The sequence below is a fragment of the Geotrypetes seraphini genome, chromosome 6, assembly GCF_902459505.1.
Source record: "Geotrypetes seraphini chromosome 6, aGeoSer1.1, whole genome shotgun sequence".
In the NCBI taxonomy this organism is placed as follows: domain Eukaryota; kingdom Metazoa; phylum Chordata; class Amphibia; order Gymnophiona; family Dermophiidae; genus Geotrypetes; species Geotrypetes seraphini.
The window spans coordinates 44,343,233-44,362,598 of NC_047089.1; the positions used below are offsets into that span (position 1 = coordinate 44,343,233).

The following is a 19,366-nucleotide window of genomic DNA, read 5'->3' on the forward strand; positions in this document are numbered from 1 at the left end:
ACATGTACAGGAATATGTATACTTTGGAGGAAAGGTGGTAGAGGGGAGAGAGAGACATTTAAATACCTATGTGGCATAAATGTGCATGAAGCTAGTCTCCTTCAATTGAAAGGAAATCTAGAGTGAGAGAGCATGGGATGAAGTTAAGAGGTGATAGGCTCAGGAGTAATCTGAGGAAATACATTTAACAGAAAGTGTGATAGAGGTGTGGAGACAGAGACTGTGTCTGAATTCAAGAAAGCATGGGACAGGCACATGGGATCTCGTAGGGAAAGGAGGAGATGAGCAGACTGAATGGGCTATTTGATCTTTATCTGCCGTCATGTTTCTATCTAGTCTATATTCTTATGGGTCAATAGTTTGAAGGAGAGAGAGAGAGAGAGAGATGATTCAGTGGGAGAACTATGAGGAACAGTTTATAGTAGCTAAGCAGATGGGGATAAGTTTTGGTAGGGATTTATAGAGAAAGAAATGACAGTCTGGCAGAACGTGAACTCGCAGGCCTTGAGCATGCTCAGATGCTCAAGGCCCAGCAGACGAGGAGGCCGATCTTCAAGAGTGCCCAGATGAGGGTAAGAAGCGGCGGGGGGGGGGGGTGCCCAATTGTGTCGGAGGGGTCGGATCGTGGCGGGTGGTGCCCAATCGTGTTGGGGGGGTCGGTTTGAGGCAGGGGGGGTGCTGGATCGCAGGGGGGGGGTGCCGGATTGCAGGAGGGGTGCTCGTAAATCGAGCCATGCTCGGTTTCCGAGGCACCGATTTTGCAAATGTTTTGCTTGTCTTGCAAAACACTCGCAAACCGGTGCACTCGTAAACCGAGGTACCACTGTATATTCATGCAATGTTTAAATTTTTATGGTAAATTAATTCCATTAATCCATTCATAATGTCTCCGGCAATTTTTCTCTCTAGATGATATCACAGATGCTTGATTTTGCATTTCTTAAAACTGTGAATTTATGTCTGCAGAGATAACATGCTGCTTCTTCACAGCAAAAATATTTGTATAGAAAGCCATGATTTAAATCAGTCTTTCTTGACTAGTTATTTAAATCATGATTTCAATTGATTTGATTTAAATCAAATCCACCCTGGTCTGAAAGAATGGGACAGGCACATGGAATAATTTGGGAGATGAGGAGATAGTGGATGCTGTGGATGGGCAGACTTCATAGTCCATTTGGCTTTTACCTGCTATTAAATTTCTATCTTTCTATCTCCATCCCCGTGGTCTATGAATGCTATTCCTGGCCAGCTTGAGTTGTGAAAGGACCATTCTGGAAATTATAATGCAGACTACCTACTTGACAGTGCATTGGGCTGGCTCAAAATGTTGTAGGGCCAGTAATTAACAGAGGTTGGCTGCCACAGGTTTAGGTGGGAAAAAAAGCACCAGATATTCAACACTAGTTCTAGACACTGACTAGCCTTTTTGCTCTGCCAACTTCATGCAATTTGTTATCCAGGTAGTTATCCTGTTAGAGATGACATTCAGACAATGCCTGGTTCTGCTCATAGTCCGCAGAACTGTCCAGATAATGCTGAAGCAGTCGGAGGGAATATTCAGAAGCACTAACTGGTTAGTGCTGCTGACTGTCCTGCTTGCCAGCTCTTATCCATTATCAGCACGTACTAACCATATTAATGTCTTTGAATATCGGCTGGTGCATTTTTATGGTTCATTAGCAATCATTGTTATATTTACAGCTTGTATATCACATCCAGTTTGCTAATCACTAGATTAGCATATGGCATAGTAAGCATATTAGCCAATGGCATAGTAAGGGGGGGTGTGGGGCAGTCTGCCCCGGGTGCGATCTCCCTAAGGGCGCTGCACCCCTCGCCGCAGGCGCCCCTTACCTTCTTCCGTACCTTTTTTACTTCCCCGGCATGAGGTGGTTGCCCACGTCGGCATTGGCGCGCTCTCTTGACATCACTTCTAGGACCCGCACCTAGGAAGTGACGTCAGAGGGTGAGCATTCACCGACGTGGGCATGCTGTTCACACCGGAGAAGTTAAAAAGGTACGGGGAAAGGGAAGGGGGCGGGTGCGCAGCGAGGGGGGGGGGAGAGGGGTGCCACTGCCCTGGGCACTGCTCACCCTTACTATACCACTGTAGCCAGCTCCAACGATTAAGGCCAGACACAAATTTGATTTTAAGCATGACCAAAGGACATGGTTAATTATTGCACCAAAGTATCTGATAATCTAGATCTGTTTGCAACATTTGAGAAATGGAGATAACTTTCCTTACTTTATGCATATCAGCTATTGTGCTTTGATCTACAGAGTGTCTAAGTTATTAATTCTAGAGCTCCTAATTTTGTGTTTTTAATTACTTACAGGTGCCACGAAAGTAAGTCTTGTGAAGATCCCGTCTACTGCCTCTAGCCCTCAGGATACTGCTTTGGCTGCTGTAATATGCAGTGCATTAGCTACTGTGCTCTTAGCCTTGCTTATCCTTTGTGTTATCTACTGCAAGAAACAATTCATGGAAAAAAAGCCCAGCTGTAAGTATTCAGCTAAAACTCTGACTTAATACTTATGCTGACAATACTTACTGGGAACACTTCTGCTTAATTTTAGAATGTATGAATTTAAGAATATAAGAATAACCTTACCGGGTCCAATGGTCCATATAGCCCAGTAGCCTGTCTTCACGGTGGCCAATCCAGGTCACTAGTACCTGGCAAAAACCGAAAGAGTAGCAACATTTCATGTTATCAATCCATGTCTTTCTCAATAACAGACTGAAATTGTCCAAATCTTTCTTAAAACCAGCTACGCTATCTGCTCTTACCACAGCCTCTGGCAACGCGTTCCAGAGCTTAACTGTTCTCTGAGTGAAAAAATATTTCCTCCTATTGGTTTCAAAAGTATTTCCCTGTAACGTCGAGTGTCCCTTAGTCTTTGCAATTTTTGACAGAGTGAAAAATCGATCCCGTTCTAATCCACTCAGGATTTTGTAGACTTCAATCATATCTCCTTTCAGCCGCCTCTTTTTTTTAAGCTGAAGAACCCTAAAGTTTTTAGTCTTTCCTCATACGAGAAGAGTTTCATCCCTTTATCATCTTGTCGCTCTTCTTTGAATCTTTTCTAGTGCTGCTATATCTTTCTTGAGATAAGGAAACCAGAATTGAGCACAATATTCCAGCTGAGGTCACACCATGGAGAGATACAGAGGCATTATAATGTTCTTAGTCTTGTTAACCACCCCTTTTTTAATTCCTTTTCTTGGGTGCTAACCCCCAAGATGGACCCTAGCATCTGGTAACTGTGATTTGCGTTATTCTTCCCAATGTGCATCACTTTGCATTTGTCCACATTAAATTTCGTCTTCCAATTTCCAATTTTTCACAATCTGCATGAATTTTAACAACTTTGAACATATGTTTCACAATCTGCATGCGTTTTAACAACTTTGAACAGTTTAGTGTTATCTGCAAATGTAATCACCTCACTCATCGTTCCAATTTCCAGATCATTTATAAATAAGTTAAATAGCACAGGTCCCAGTACAGATACCTGCAGCACGCCACTGTTTAGTCTCCTCCATTGAGAAAAATTACCATTTAAACCTACCCTCTGTTTTCTATTCGATAACCAGTTCCTAATCCACAACTGAACTTTGCCACCTATCCTATGACTCTTTAATTTTCTCAGGAGCCTCTCGTGAGGAACTTTGTCAAAGGCTTTCTGAAAATCTAGATACACTACATGAATCGGCTCACCTTTATCCACATGTTTATTCACATCCTCAAAGAAGTCAAGCAGATTGGTGAGGCAAGATCTCCCTCAGCTGAACCTATGCTGACTCTGTCTCATTAAATCATATTTGTGTACGTGCTGCACAACTTTATTTTTTATAATTGTTTCCACCATTTTGCCCAACACTGAAGTGAGGCTTACCAGTCTGTAATTTCCCGGATCTCCCCTGAAACCCTTTTAAAAATCTGCATAACTTAAGGCAAGGATCACTCTACCATTGTTGCTTATCTTTTCAGGCACTATGAACACTGGTGACAAGAAAGGATTGGACAATTTTCTGAAGGAAAAGGGGATAGAAGGGTATAGATAGAGGGCTAGTATACAGGTCCTGGACCTGATGGGCCGCCGCGTGAGCGGACTGCTGGGCATGATGGACCTCAGGTCTGACCCAGCAGAGGCACGGCTTATGTTCTTATGACATGATACAAATAGTATTATTTTAGCAATCCTTTGTATAGGATTTTGGTGATAAATGTGGAATTTACTACAGTCCACATATAACTATATTGGTTTGAAATTTCAGCACTCAGATGTGTACCTAGACCTGGGCCTTTCCATTTTCCAGGGTTCTTTGCCTCCTCAGAATGTGTTTTCTCTTCAGAGATTTAATAATACATCTCACATTGACCTGTTTCACTGGGACTCTCCAGCCAGTGTACTGTTCCTCTTACCCTTGAATCTGCTCTTCTTCCTGCACTAAAGCTTTTTGTTAAGTATGGACTGGTTCTATTGCTTTCTCTCTTTCTGTTTCTTCCTGCTAGGCCAGGGGTCAGCAACCTTTTTAAAGCAAAGAGCTCATTTATCCTAAAACTTTGAGCCAAGATTTACAAAGAGCCACAATGGGTAGAGAAGGGAGTTTGAGATATTCCAGGTTCTCACTCTCTCTTCCCTCCTCAAGGTTTATCTTCTTTTTCTTCCAACCCCTCACAGGTCTCTGCACCTCTCTTCCCTCCCTGCCCATCCCCCGACCCTTTAATCTCCCTTCCAACCTCATGATCCTACCTCTGGGCCTATCGAAGTACCTGGTGGTCCAGCAGGGGTCTATGTGGCAGGAGGATACTGAAAATGTGTGTTTTAAGTGATGCATAAAAATACACACTGATCAGCAGATTTAAATATTGGCTCAATAAATTTTAACATTAAACGCACAGCAAATTTATTGTGTATGTTTTATATGACATGATGGCAGATAAAGATCAAATGGCCTATCCAGTCTGCCCATCTGAAGCATTCACTATTGCTTCTTCTCCCTAAGAGTTCCCAGGTGCCTGTCCCATTCTTTCTTGAATTCAGACACAGTCCTTGTCTCTACTACCTCTACCAGAAGACTATTCCACACATCTACAGTACCATTCTTTCTGAAGAATTTCTCCTAAGCCTATCATTTCTTAACTTCATCCTATGCTCTCTCATTCCAGAGTTTTCTTTCATTTGAAAAAGTTTCACCTCCTGCACGTTAATGCCACAGAGTTATTTAAATATCTTTATTTGCACTCGTATTTATCAAAATATACAGTCAGTTCTAAAAATACATTTCAGTCATTAGGCTCATAAAATTCCACAGCCACTCTGTATTCATTTTCTGTGAATGGCTATGCACATTTTACTCCTGGGGAAATTCGACACAATATCAATAAGCAATGAAAATTCTATGTAAAATGTTTGAAATTCAACTCCAAAAAGTAGAGGAACCGGAGTAAATATTAACCAAAAATTCAAAACAACATCCAGTTAAATAAATGCTGGGTATTATACCACAAATTCACCCTAAACTTCCAAAGATAAAAATTAAAGTAAGAAAATATTCAAGGGGAAAAGGCCTCAGAAGCCACAGGGTATAATTTTGTACCAGGGCTATGAGAAAGAGCTAGATATGTTTATCGACTCCCCCCCCCCCCCAATACTTCGATCATCAGATAAAAAAGTTTAAAATTCTGCATATTCTATCAAATTAATACTCAAGTGCCAAATTTCTATGTGGTGTTACAGAATTCCGTCAGGAATAGTATTGGTGCCTCATAACTAGGGTTCTGGTTTATAGGAAATTTTTCTTTAGCAGTTCACAGAGCCAGAGAAGAACAAGCTGCATGCAATGCTGACTTCTTATAGTTGCTAATTTTTTTACAGTAATATAGCCACACCTGTGATTTTGCTACATACATCAGCATTTGAAAAAAGTCAATGCTGCCTTCAGTTCCTTCTGAGCTCCCCCAATGTCAAATAAAAATTCCTGAAATTCAGAAACTCTCGCTAGAAGGCAGCAGATGACTCTCCTCCTACACACTTTCTCCACCATTCTCCAGTTCATGCCTCAAGCACACTCTTTCCAACTTTGTCCCCTACAACACTTTCTCCCCAGTACATACTCTTTCCTTCTTTCCTCAGCTCATTTCCCCTAGCACCCTCATCCCTAACTCTTTCTTTTCTACCCTAACATTTGCTTCTCTTTGAGCTTTCTCATAACTTAATGACTTAATACTGATTTACAAGATGCTGTGATCTGTTGGAATGGCGTAAAACAGTGTTCTTCAACCACTGGTCCACGGACCAGTGCCGGTCCACAGAAATTTCCTGCCGGACCACAGGGCCAGCACATGCATCAGGTCCACGTGCAATCGATGCAGCATTATCTTCCCCGTACCTCTTTAATGTTCCAGATACGAGCAGCAACCCCAACCTGCTGCTCACGCCAGCGTTAGCTGTTTCTCTGACATCACTTCCTGGACCCGCGCCTAAGAAATGATGTCAGAGGAAGAGCCAATGCAGAGAAGAGGGCGGGGGAGGGGCACCACTATCCTGGGCACCTCTCACCCTCACTATGCCACTGGCCACATCCACAGTTCTGAGCAGGTTACATACTCAACATACAGTTAAAACATACTAAAATACACACTTTTTCTTGTATTTACTATATATTTAGTAGAAACTAGAGCTAGCTTCTAGTCAGTTATCCATGTGCCACTGTAAGTTCCTCTTTAAAGTTGCAGTGTATAGTTTTCAAGTGATCACATTCATTTCTATGCAATAAGATCCTAGATTGCTTAACTGGACAGCTATACTTTTCAAAATGAAATCCTGTCAGAATTTGAGTGTATACTCCTCCCTCTGTATTCGCGGGGGTTAGGGGCAGAGCCAGCCCGCGAATATGGAAAATTCGTGAATAATTTTTGAGCCGACTGACCCACCCCACCTCCCGGACCTTACCTGGTGGTCTAGCGATGATGCGGGGCAGGAGCAATCTTTCTACACTCCTGCCCCATGCACAGCCATCATCAAAAATGGCTGCCGAGAGTTTCCATTGTAGTCTTGTGAGACCATGAGAACTGACAGCAGCCATTTTCAATTATGGCTGTGCATGGGGCAGGAGTCTAGAAAGATCGCTCCTGCCCCGTGTCACCGCTAGACTACCAGGTAAGGTCAATTCACTAGGGGGGGTCTTGGCACCAAAAACCATGAATAGTCGAAACCACGGGTGCCGAAACCGCGAATAAGGAGGGAGGAGTCTACAATGTTAATTTGGTAGGTGCATGGTTAAATTTATACAAATAGGAAGAGTTAACTAATCTTTTTTTTATAACCTTGAATCTTATCAAAAGGGTCGTCAAGATCACAGGATATTCAGTACAATGGTTCTGAATTGTCATGTTTTGACAGACCATGGATTAATGAATGTGCTCAGAGAACATGCTGTCAGTGCCAACAAAACCCAGCACAGACTTGTGGTAAGTTAGGCCTTCTCAAGGTCACATCATGAGAACAAGGGTAGTTTGGACAGCAAAAACCCAAACAATGCTGATTGTGTATCCAACAGCTAAATTGCTATGCTTGCTTAAAGGTGTTAACTTCAGTTATTGCTATTTTCCTGATTGCTGGGACCGAGTCTGTTAGAAAACAGCCATACTATTAAAGGTTCAGTTCATCTGAATTATAATTGGACTAACATTGATTATCACTTGGTGTAAAAACAGGTCGTATAGCCCAACCAAAAAGGACTGAGTAGAAAGGGGCCTCAAGCAAATTTGTTCTAATACATAAGCCCCATATGAACTGTTTTGGCAGCCTTCCAAGCTAAATATATTTCCTGTGCAGACAGCATATGATTCCTTAAGCACCTCAATGCATGAGCTGCTTGCAGAAGACATCAGTCGTTTTCTTCTCACCTCCCTTTAGTCTTTCTGGGCAGCGCCCCCTCGCCATAGTCTGCAAGTGAGTTAAGAAGATGTCTTTTCATCTGCTGTGCACTATATTTTTTTATTTTAGGGATTTAATCCAATATTTTTTCGAGGCTTCCCTGTGCTAAGAGGCTCCTAGTAGTCCTGGAACATTTCTGCCTGGTAGAAGAGCCAAACATTGGTGTCTGTAGCAAGATGGACTACACTTTTAAAAAGAGCACCTACCTGGCTGGCCTGCATTAAAACTTGGGAACTTGGGACTAGGTCTTCTGAGAGCAGTGCTCACCACTGTGGAGTCAGGTGCTTGTGTGCAGGCTGATTTGACCTCACGACTGGCCAGGAGCCTTGGTGGAGGTCAGATGCATCCCTCCCCCTCCCCCCCCTGAAGAATCATGTGGGAACGTGAGGGGTCGAGAGTTTCAGGTTTTCGGAACATAAAGCGCTATAGAAATAATTAATAGTAGTAGTAATAGTAGAATAAAAGGCAGCCTGAAGAGAGAAGCTGCTGCAGCTACTCTTGCTTGTCTGAGGCAGAAATCCCTTCTTCATTTCCAGCTGCAGTTAGAAGCTGACGCAAGCACAGCACATGGCAGATCTAAGAGTACAGCTTATTACTCTCTATGGAAAAATTGGGATGGGTCTGAATTCATCAAAACTAAGGAGGTGAGGCTTGGGAGTTTGCATTTTTAATTTACATTGGTGCCTAGGGAAGGGGAGGTATTCTTTGGGCTGGGGAGAGATATATTTAATGCAATAAGCAAGCCCCCCTATAAATTGCTTCCTGCATTGTACCACATGCTCCCAGGAGAAAGTTCAGGAATAATGCCAAAATTTTAGTGCTTAAAGATTTCACCACATATACTTAGCACTAACTGTTATTCCAGAAATCTTATAATATCAATTTTTAATGTAAAGCCATATGATGCCTGCTCATTCTCAGCGGCACCACATATGTAGATAGGAGGCTAATTCCATACAGAAATATAAAAAACATATATAAAGAATAAGTACAAAACTGTATGGGAAACTCAAACAAGCAGTATACAGAAAAATGAATGGGGTCATTGTACTGTCGGATACCTGTACACTCTGTGTTGCAATCGCTAATAAACATATTTTTAAAAAAACAAAGAACAATTGATATGATAAGATTTCTGGAATAACAGTTAGTGCCCAGGAGAAAGATGACACCATCTCCAGAGATGTTAACATTCCATTAATCATTGGAGCTGTGTTATTAATGAACTGTTCTGCATATATTTACATGTGAAGCACTTCATTAATTTTTAATGCATACTGGGCAGGAATTGATCGCATTAAAGTTGCATTATTGGCAAATAATATGTGTTATTACCAATTTCTATTAATTGGCCAATATCAAGTGCTAGTTACCATAAGGCAGCTCAGTAAATACGGTCTTTTAATTGTAAGTAGTGGCACAGCCACCCAGTACTGATGTATCCTTGCTGCGGCTGGTAGGGATCCACAAGCCTCACCAGCAGAAGACCCGGCATTTCTCTCTCTTGCTTCCTTCCCTCAGCAATCCATCATCTTTCCCTCTAGGTCCTCAAACCCTCCCCCCCCACACACACACACACATACATTTTAAAACTTCTCTTCTGGAGGTGGCTGGCATCTAGAGCTTCCCCTTTGATACAGTCCCAGCTATGCAGAAGCAGGAAGTTGCATCAGAGGAAAGGCAGTGAGGCCAGCCTGAGAAGCATGTGTGAATTGCTGCTGACTGCTGGCCTTCTAAAAGTGATGAGAAATTTTTAAAAGATACATGGTGAGGGTTGTTGAGAGATGGGATTAGGTATGGAAGAGAGACTAAGGCCTAGATTCACTAACAATAGCGACTCAATCGCTGTTGGCCGATTCTCTGGCCGATTTTCCAACAGCGATTGATTCAATATTAAGATTGCATGGAAATGATTTGCATGGAGGTGCAAATCATTTGCATGCAAACTCCCCGACTCAGTCGCTCAGTGAGCGATTCAGTCGGGGAAGAGCCCTGACAGTAGTGGCAGGAGAAGCTGTCACTGCTGTCAGGGCTCCCTTCCTTCCCCCACCACTTTAAAAAAATGGCAGGAGGGATGCCGACTCCCTCCTGCCATCGGCGCTTTCCCCACCGCTTTAAAAAAAATGGCAGGAGGAATGCCGATTCCCTCTTGCCATCGGCACTCCCCCACCACGATTCCCTCCTGCCATTGGCGCTCCGTCCTCTCACACACCCCATCCCCCCTAAAACGGCAGGAAGGATGCCTACTCCCTCCTGTCAGTGGACCCCACTCCCGGTACCTTGAAAAGTTGTAAGCAGGAGGGGTGCTCAGTCCCTCCTGCTCCTCCGACCTCCTGTGCGGCAATGATGGCCTTAAGCCATGCCCCAATGCATCATCTGATGCATGGGGAGGGGCCTAAAGCCCTGATTGGCTCAGGTTCCTCCCTGAGGTGCTTGAGCCAATCAGGAACTTCATTAGGGCTGAACCTAAGGAAGTCTCTGATTGTCCAAAACAATTTTTTTTGGGGGGGAGGGAGGGAGGGAGGAAGAAAGAAGCGTCGATGACAGGAGGGAGTTAGCATCCCTCCTGCCATATTTTTAAGCACGGGTCGGGTTTTCGGTGGGCCGGCGGGAGGAGGGGTTGTTCAGTGGGGGTGTTCGGGGCATGGAAAAAAATGAATAAAAAAGACAGGATAGTAAAACCCAATTCAAAATAGTCAAGCAATTGTTAGTGAATCAATCACTTGGCTATTTTGCATGGAGTTTTACTAATTTGCAAGGGTTGGATCAGATTGGATAGGAGATTGATTGGGCAGCAGTTTAGTGAATTGAGTCGGGAAACCGCAAAATCAGTAAAACCAGTTTTGCGATCGTCATTACAGGATCAGTAAGTTTAGTGAATCTAGTCCTAAGAGCTGCCTGACTGTGTTGGGGGGATGGGGGTTAGGGGAGGACAGGGAAGATAGAGAGAAAATTTCAGGCCCACCCAAAATTGGCCATCTGGTTTCAACACCGATTGTAAGCCCTTGGGAATAAGGAAGTACCTTAGCACAATATATATGTTCAATAAATAATTAGAGCTTAGTTTGAACTCTGATAAAAAAAGAAAGATAATTGTATTGAATAAATAACTTGGAAGAGAGAATACATTGTGATTATTCAACAAGGATATTTATGTGGACCTTTCATTCAGTAACTAGTAGCACCTCCTTAAGGAGCAATGACTTCTACTAAATGTTTTCTGTAACTATTGATCAGTTTCTTACATTAGCTTTGGATTTAGTCCCATTCCTCCAACTTTAACTTGTTCAAATCTGTAACATTTGAGGGTTTCCTTGTTTGAACAGCTCTCTTCACGTCTGACCATAGCATTTCAATAGAGTTTCAGTTGAGACTTTGAATTTATAAATCTCAAATAAGAAATCCCCGCATCCATTTTGTAGTAGATTTACCGGTACTGGAATGTTTAGGCTTGTTTTCTTGCTGCGTGACTTAGCTCACAGAGGGATGGTCTGACTTTCTTGAATAGAATTTTGTGATATAAAGCAGAATTCATGATCCCATCAATAATAGCAAGCAGAACAATTCCAGTCCATAATATCTCCACCACCACCCTTTAAAGTTCTTACTTTGGAGGTTCTTTCTTTGGAAGGCAGTGGTGGTTGTTTTCCAAATAAAATGTTTGTTACTGTGGCTAAAATTCAATTTTTAACTCTTGTCCAGCGACCATTATTCCAGAAGTAGGTCATCTAGATGCATTTTTGGCAAACCTAAAGTGGGCAGTAATGCTCTTTTTAAAGTAGTGGTTTCTTCCAGCTGACACTTGAACCTTTATATCAGTTGCAGCAAGAGAGGACTGTAGATTTGTAAATGTTATTCTGGGGTTCTACGTGAATCATTTTCCAGTTTGTTGTTGATGATATTGGCAGAACAGTTGTTCCTGGGTAATGTCACTATGGTCTTCAACTTTTTTAATATTTGTATATCTATCTGAGAAGTATCTCTAAATGGTCTATTTACTGTGTTCAAACAGATGAGGATCAAACTACTTTTTTATAATATAAGTTAAGAACATAAGAATCGCCATACTAGGACAGACCGAAAGTCCATCAAGCCCAGTATTCTGTTTTCAACAGTGGCCAACCTAGGTTACTGGTACTTGGCAAAGATCCCAAGGAGTAAAACAGATTTTTATGCTGCTTATCCTAGGAATAAGCAGTGGATTTCCCCAGGCCATCTCAATAATAACCTATGGACTTCTCTTTTAGGAAATTATCCAAACCTTTTTTAAACCCTGCTATGCTAACTGATTTCACCACATTCTCCAGCAATGAATTCCAGAGTTTAATTATACATTGAGTAAAGAAATATTTTCTCCAATTTTTTTTTTAAATCTACTATTTAGTAGCTTCATCACATGCCCCCTGCTCCTAGTATTTTTGGAAAAAGTAAACAAGCGATTCACATCTACCCTTTCCACTCCACTCAGGCCCAGATTCTCAAAACTTTAATGCCATTGCTAAACTGTTTACCAACGGTTTAGCCTGTACACATTTTAGTGGTGGATGATCAAAACAGATTATCTCTATCAATAGCGAGCTTTCTAGCAGTCTCCAATAATGACATGCAAATTGGCTATTCAATAGTAAAATGAGCCCTCCGGTGGATTCTTAAAAAATGCTGAGCCATTTTCAAAAAGCGGCGCCAGCTTTTGGCGACAAAAATAAGCGACTGATCCAGGGGTGCCGGTACAAGCATGACAGTCTCGGAGACTGCTAGAAAGCCGTGTTGTGATGCAGGGGGAGAGATGCTCATTCTCTCCCCTTGCATCACAACACCGTCCCCCGCAGCCATATCAAATGCGCGGTCTTATTGATTTGTTTTTGAAGCGCGTCTCATGCGGAGCTTCTACGCATTTGTACTTTTGGATTGTTTAGCCTTTCCACATATCTTCCACCATAGGACTAGCAGGGATCCCTGAGGAAGACTCTCTTGTCGAAACACGGACTGTGTTGGGTCCACGTTCCCAGCGGACTAGGTCCTTAAGGGTCCTTAAGGTTTTTATGTGGATTGCTATGCTGACTTTTTAATATATAATTTTTAATAAAGTCCATTTCAAGAACATCGCCTCTCCACAGTGTTTATTTGGTTTTCCTTTTCTATTTCCACCATATCTTTTTGGAAATAAGTTGACCAGAACTGTACACAGTATTTAAGTTGCGGCCATACCATAGAGCAGGGGTGTCAAAGTCCCTCCTCGAGGGCCGCAATCCAGTCGGGTTTTCAGGATTTCCCCAATGAATATGTATGAGATCTATTAGCATACAATGAAAGCTGTGCATGCAAATAGATCTCATGCATATTTGTTGGGGAAATCCTGAAAACCCAACTGGATTGCGGCCCTCGAGGAGGGGCTTTGACACCCCTGCCATAGAGCAATACATTTTCATCTTGTTTTCCATTCCTTTCCTGAAAATTCCTAACATTCTATTTGCTTTCTTAGCTGCATGATGAGTTGTCATGAACATTTATCATACAGTGAAGAGTTTATAGGACAGGATGCCTAAACAGATTTAATCTGCAGGTTAGCTTAATTGTTACCCCAGTTTTTTAGCACTCAGTTGTGCACTTAGTCAGTTGTGATTTAGAAATAATTTTATTGTCCACACTTTATATATTAGTGTCTTTCATTAACATGGGCATCTTTAATTTACACTATATTCTTTTTATTGCTTATGGAAAAAGTGGTTTAAATTAAGAAAAGGCATCATGTTCAGAGCTAATAATTCTCTTTATGGAGTTCTCAGATTTGTTCTTAGCACTCTAACTACTGTGCTTGCCTTGCCTGTAACTTGCCTTGAATTACTACTGAAAAGATGTGTACTGAAATCCAAATAAGTTAGCAGTCTAGTACAGGCAAAGGAGTTGTGATAGTTCTGTATAGAACTTTTCCTTTCTGAGCGCACTGCCAAGACCCACGTTCATATCCTCATTGCCTAGACTACTGCAATCTGCTTCTCTCTGGCCATCCGATAAACCATCTCTCTGTCCTTCAATCGGTTCAGAATTCTGCTGCACACCTCATATTCCACTAATGATTCTATGCCCACATTACCCATCTCCTTGTCATTTCGCTGGCTCTTTGTCTGTTTCCGCGTACAGTTCAATCTCCTCTTACTGACCTACAAGTGTATTCACTCTGCAGCTCCTCGGTATCTCTGCTCTCTCCCCACAGTCCCCACCCCCAAGCATTCCACTCATCAGCTCTCTTACCTATACCCTTTTCTTCTTTTTTTTTTGTAACTCTTTATTTAACCACTGCGTTACAGACACTACAGGTACACCTGCACAGCAAAACCATACAATCATGAATACAGTGTATACATTAGATTCCCCATGTCCCATTCCCAACCCACCCCTCCCCTTTCCCCCCCCAACCCCCCCTGACCCTCTCAAGTACCCAACTCCCAATAACGTCTAGTTCCCCCCCCCCCCACATGTAACATCCAAAAGGAAGAAGTAGCAGAACAGAATCCTAATATGCAAGAGATGCAATGGTGGTCCCCCTTCAGGAATGCACCGGCTAAGCATGTAATACAAATTACTCAGAGTTTCCCTCCATCTCTAGGAACCTTCCCCATAGGTCCTCAAACTGTCTCCTCTGGCGGGTGAGTAATGCCGAAAGCCTAAATTTCTCACAAACCCATCCTAATTTCACTCGCATCATCGCTACCGTAGGTATCGTGGGGCTCTTCCAAAGAGACGCCAACACAAGTCTAGCAGCTGTAAAAGCCAGTCTAGCCAGCTTGTCCTGCGTGGCCTCCACTGTCCCGGGGAGTACCCCCAGCAAGGCCGTCTCTGCTCCAAATGGTAATTGACATTGCAAGAGGCCCCCCACATAACGGAACACCTGAGTCCAATAGTCCTCAAGACGAGGACACTCCCACCACATATGAAAGAATGTACCCCTCAGGCCACACCCTCTCCAGCACTCCCCTGTACATGAGGTACCCATCTTTGCAAGCACCACAGGAGTAACATACCATCTCACAAGGAGTTTAAGAGCGTTTTCTACCAATTGCGGAGCCACCGCCACATGGTGTATTCTTAATGCTATTTGTTCCCATTCCTCAATCGTATAGGTGTGCCCTAAGTCTACCTCCCACGCCCTCATATATGTGGTCTTCCGATCCGGGTCGGCAAGCAGTAGGCGATATAATTGTGAGATGCAGCCCCGCCGCACTGGGTCCCCCAACATTAACTCAAACCTCGAGCACTTATATGCTGTAGGGTCCCCCGCTTTAATGCGCATAATATAATCCTTCACCTGTAGATAGGGGAATACATCACGCTGCTCCAAATGGAAAGAGGCTTGGACTTCAGGAAATCCACGAATTCGCTCCCCCTCCAACAGTTGGCCAAACCATCTCAGCCCACCTCTTTCCCATCTACAAAAAACTCCACCCTTCCTACCCGGAACAAAATCCTCTGCAAACCTAATAGGTAAAAAATGTAGACCCTGCAGCCTACCCACCAGTTTTCTACCCGCCCCCTTCCATACCCGTAGCGTCCATCTTATAAAAGGATTAGCAATAGAAGCAATATCTGTCTCCCTCAAGCCCACCCACGGTAGATATGACAGAGCCGGTATGCCCCTAGGATCTCCCAAGAGACCCTGTTCCACCCGAACCCACAATTTAGCTGGATCCGCATGCCAATCCACAACCGCCCTAAGCTGCGCCGCCCTGTAGTATAGTTCCAGATTGGGTAACCCCAGTCCTCCCTCCTCCTTAAATTTGAACATGGCATATCTCGCCACCCGAGGACGCCTACCCTTCCATATAAATTGCAAAAGGGACCTATGCCACCGCGTAAAGCAAGCTTTAGGGACCTCCACCGGAAGCACTTGAAAGAGATAAAGAAATCTGGGCAGGACCATCATACGTACCACCTCCATTCTACCCATCCAGGAAAGGTACAGAGGGTCCCATCTATCAAGATCCCTTCTCATGGACTCTCCCAAAGGGAGATAATTAAGGCGGAACAGGGTATCCCACTCCACCCCAAGCCATATCCCCAGGTATTTAATAGGGCCCGTCACCCATCGGAATGGTACCCCCTTTTGCAGTTCCAGGGCCTCCGCCACTGGTACCGAAATATTCAAGATCTCCGTTTTAGACAAATTAGCTTTAAAGCCCGAAATCCGCCCATAATCCCGCATCAAATCCCGCAAAGCCAACAGCGACCTCTCCGACCCCTCCACAATGGCCAAGATATCATCCGCAAAAAGGGACAGTTTATGTTCACCCCCCTGCACCTGCACCCCCTTCACAAGCCGAGACAGACGGATGCTTTGAGCCAACGGCTCGATCACCAAAGCAAACAGCAGGGGAGAGAGCGGGCACCCCTGTCTCGTCCCTCGATGTAATTCAAAGGGCTTGGAATAGACCCCATTAACTTTGACACAAGCCATCGGGTTATGATACAACGTAAGAATCCAAGAGATAAATCGCGACCCAAATCCCATCTGATGTAGCACCGCCTCCATAAACGTCCAATCCACCCGGTCGAACGCCTTTTCGGCATCCACCGCAACCGCCACCCAAGGGGCCCCTGATCTACGGGCCTCCCACACCAAGTTCAACACCCGCCTAATACCATCCGCCGCCTGCCGCCCCCCAATGAACCCCACCTGATCCGGGTGGATCAGGTCCGGCATATGAGTCGCCATCCTATCGGCCAGAATACGAGCCAGGATTTTGGTATCAATTCCCAAGAGAGAGATAGGTCGATAGCTACCACACACAGACAGATCTTTCCCTGGCTTAGGGAGTATCGTAATCCCTGCCAAGCGCATATAGAACGGCAAACGCTCTCCCTCTTTCAGGGAATTAAACAGTCTAGTCAGTAAAGGTGCAACCAAGGGTGAAAGTTTCTTATAAAACAGCCCAGTAAACCCGTCGAGTCCGGGTGACTTACCCGGCTTCAAATGTCTAATAACATGCAACACCTCCTCCACTGTAATATCCCCCTCCAGCCCCAGTGCATCCGAGCTAGATAGGGAAGGCAACCCTAAATCCCTCAAATAGGCTTGGCTCTCCACCTCCGAGCCCTTAAGCTCTGGTGTATAAAGCTCCTGGTAAAATTCCCTAAACCGCCTTTGTATTCCTACCTCATCCGTAAGTACCGTGCCATCTCGCTCTTTAATAGCCAAAATATTACTCCTAGACTGCTGCAATTTGACCCTATGAGCCAAAAGCTTACTAGCCCGATTTCCCGATTCAAAATATTTAAGCTTCAACTTCTCAAGATTAAACTTAATCACCTCATCTTCCAACTTCCCAAGGGCCATTCGGGTTTCCTGAAGCCGAAGCCTCACCTGCGGTCCTCCCTGTCCCCTCTTATGTTGATCCACCAGAGTGCGGAGCGTCTCCCGGAGCTGCAGTTCCTCCTGCTGCCGGGACTTTTTCTTATAGGCTGCTATAGAGATCAATTCCCCCCTTAACACCCCTTTTAAACTTTCCCAGATCGTCATGGGGGAGAACTGATCCACCTTATTAAACTCTAGGAAGTCATAAATCCCCGTTTCCAGTTTTTGTACTATTTTCGGATCTCCCAGCAGGGCATCGTTCAATCTCCAGTACGTATCTCCCCCCCTAGGTCCTCCCCATTTCAAATCCACCCAGAGCGGGGCATGGTCTGACCATCCAATGGTATCAATCTTGGTATCTATCACTTTACCCCCCCACCCTTTATCCACACAAACCATGTCAATGCGAGTGTATACCTCATGTACAGGGGAATAGAAAGTGTAGTCCCGACCCATCCAATGTTGAACCCGCCACCCATCCTCCACATTAAGAACTTCCAGGAATCTCTCCAAACATTTTCTATCCTTCTTAAGTCTATCGCCCCCCTTACCCGTGGAATCCCAATCTGGATTAAGAACCAAATTAAAATCCCCCCCCACCACCACCGGCCCCACCTTAACCGACAAGATCTTAGTCAGAAGGAGGTCGAAAAAGGGACCCTGTTGAGAGTTAGGTGCATATAAATTAACCAACGTTACCCGAGTCCCATCAACAGTGCCAGTCCAGATAATCCACCTCCCTCCTTCATCCCTCCATTCCTTATCTGGGACCACCCGCAACTTGTGGGAGAACAAAATCCCCACCCCTGCCTTTTTCCGCTCCACCCTATTAGAAGCCCAAACCCTCACGGGATACTCCCGAAACTGTACAAGCTTTTCCCCAGCTTTTACAAAATGTGTTTCTTGAACAAAACATATATCAAATCGGAGGCGCTTAACTTCTTTCAACAACAATTGCCGCTTACGTGGCATGTTAAGCCCCTTAACATTCAAACTGCCCAATCTAATTACATTATCCCCCCCCATCCCCGGCTATAGACATCACTCCCATCCCCTCTGCACCTCCCCCCACCCTCTCCCTCCATAGCCTAGTCCCCCCCCCCGTCCCTCCCCCCCCTCCCTCCTCCCCTCTCCTCCCCAGCTCTCCCCACCCCCCTCCCCACCTGACCCACACTCCCATTCTCCCCACTCCCTCCAAGACTTCAAGTGACTTCACCACCCCCCCATGTCGCCTTTGTGCTACCTCCCGTCCCCACATTCACACCTCATATGCACCATGACCCCCCACCACTCATTCCCCAGATCCTCACCCATACATCCCCAGTCACACTCCCAAAGTCACCACCAGATCAGCATCAAGGTCCAAGACCCAGCAGCGGGTAGTCTCGCCCGCCCGCAGCCAGCCACTCAAGTGTCCGGGGCCGCAGCTGCACTCATCTCGGCTGCCTCTCCGTCCTGTCGAGCGCTCTGCCGTCCTCTCCGTCTCTGGGGCACCGCTTTCCACTGGTACCGCTCCAGCTTCTGCGCCGTCACTTTACTTAGAACAGAATCTCCCATTTTCACCAGACCCTCCTTCAGAAGTACCGCCTGCAGCTCCGCCACGGTCGTCACCCGCTTATGTACTCCATTCAAAGTAACCAGTAGACCAAACGGGAACAGCCAGCGATATCTCAAGTTGTTCTGCTTCAACACCTCCAGCAATGGGCGAAACTCCCTCCTCTTCTGCAAAGTGATGCTCGAGAGATCCTGAAATATCTCCACTTTCAAATTCTTCCAATTGATAACGCCCAGGTCTCTAGCTTTCCTCACCAGACGATCCTTATCCGGAAAATGGTGAATGCAGGCAATAATATCTCTCGGGTAATCCCCATTCTTCGGACCCAGGGTTCGGTGCGCCCTGTCCACTCTCAGGCCCCCAGAAGTGTTATCAGGGGCTCCACCATCTGCCAGCAGGAACCGGCTGAGCTCTTGCACCACTGCCACAGCGTCCCCATACTCGGCTGTTTCCGGAACTCCCCGGATCCTAACATTGTTCCGTCGGGACCTATTTTCCAGGTCTTC

The 19,366-nt window shown here is 44.7% G+C and overlaps 1 protein-coding gene across 3 annotated transcripts in view; it reads left to right on the forward strand.

Annotated features, from left to right (window-relative positions):
- Window positions 1-19,366, forward strand: part of TNFRSF19 (TNF receptor superfamily member 19) — a 74,796-nt gene that overhangs the window by 47,099 nt on the left and 8,331 nt on the right. For all 3 annotated transcript variants that reach the window (XM_033947417.1, XM_033947419.1, XM_033947418.1), the window contains 2 exons: window positions 2,343-2,507; window positions 7,362-7,487. In XM_033947417.1, coding sequence (XP_033803308.1) covers window positions 2,343-2,507; window positions 7,362-7,487 — 291 coding nt within the window. The remainder of the gene's footprint in view (window positions 1-2,342; window positions 2,508-7,361; window positions 7,488-19,366) is intronic.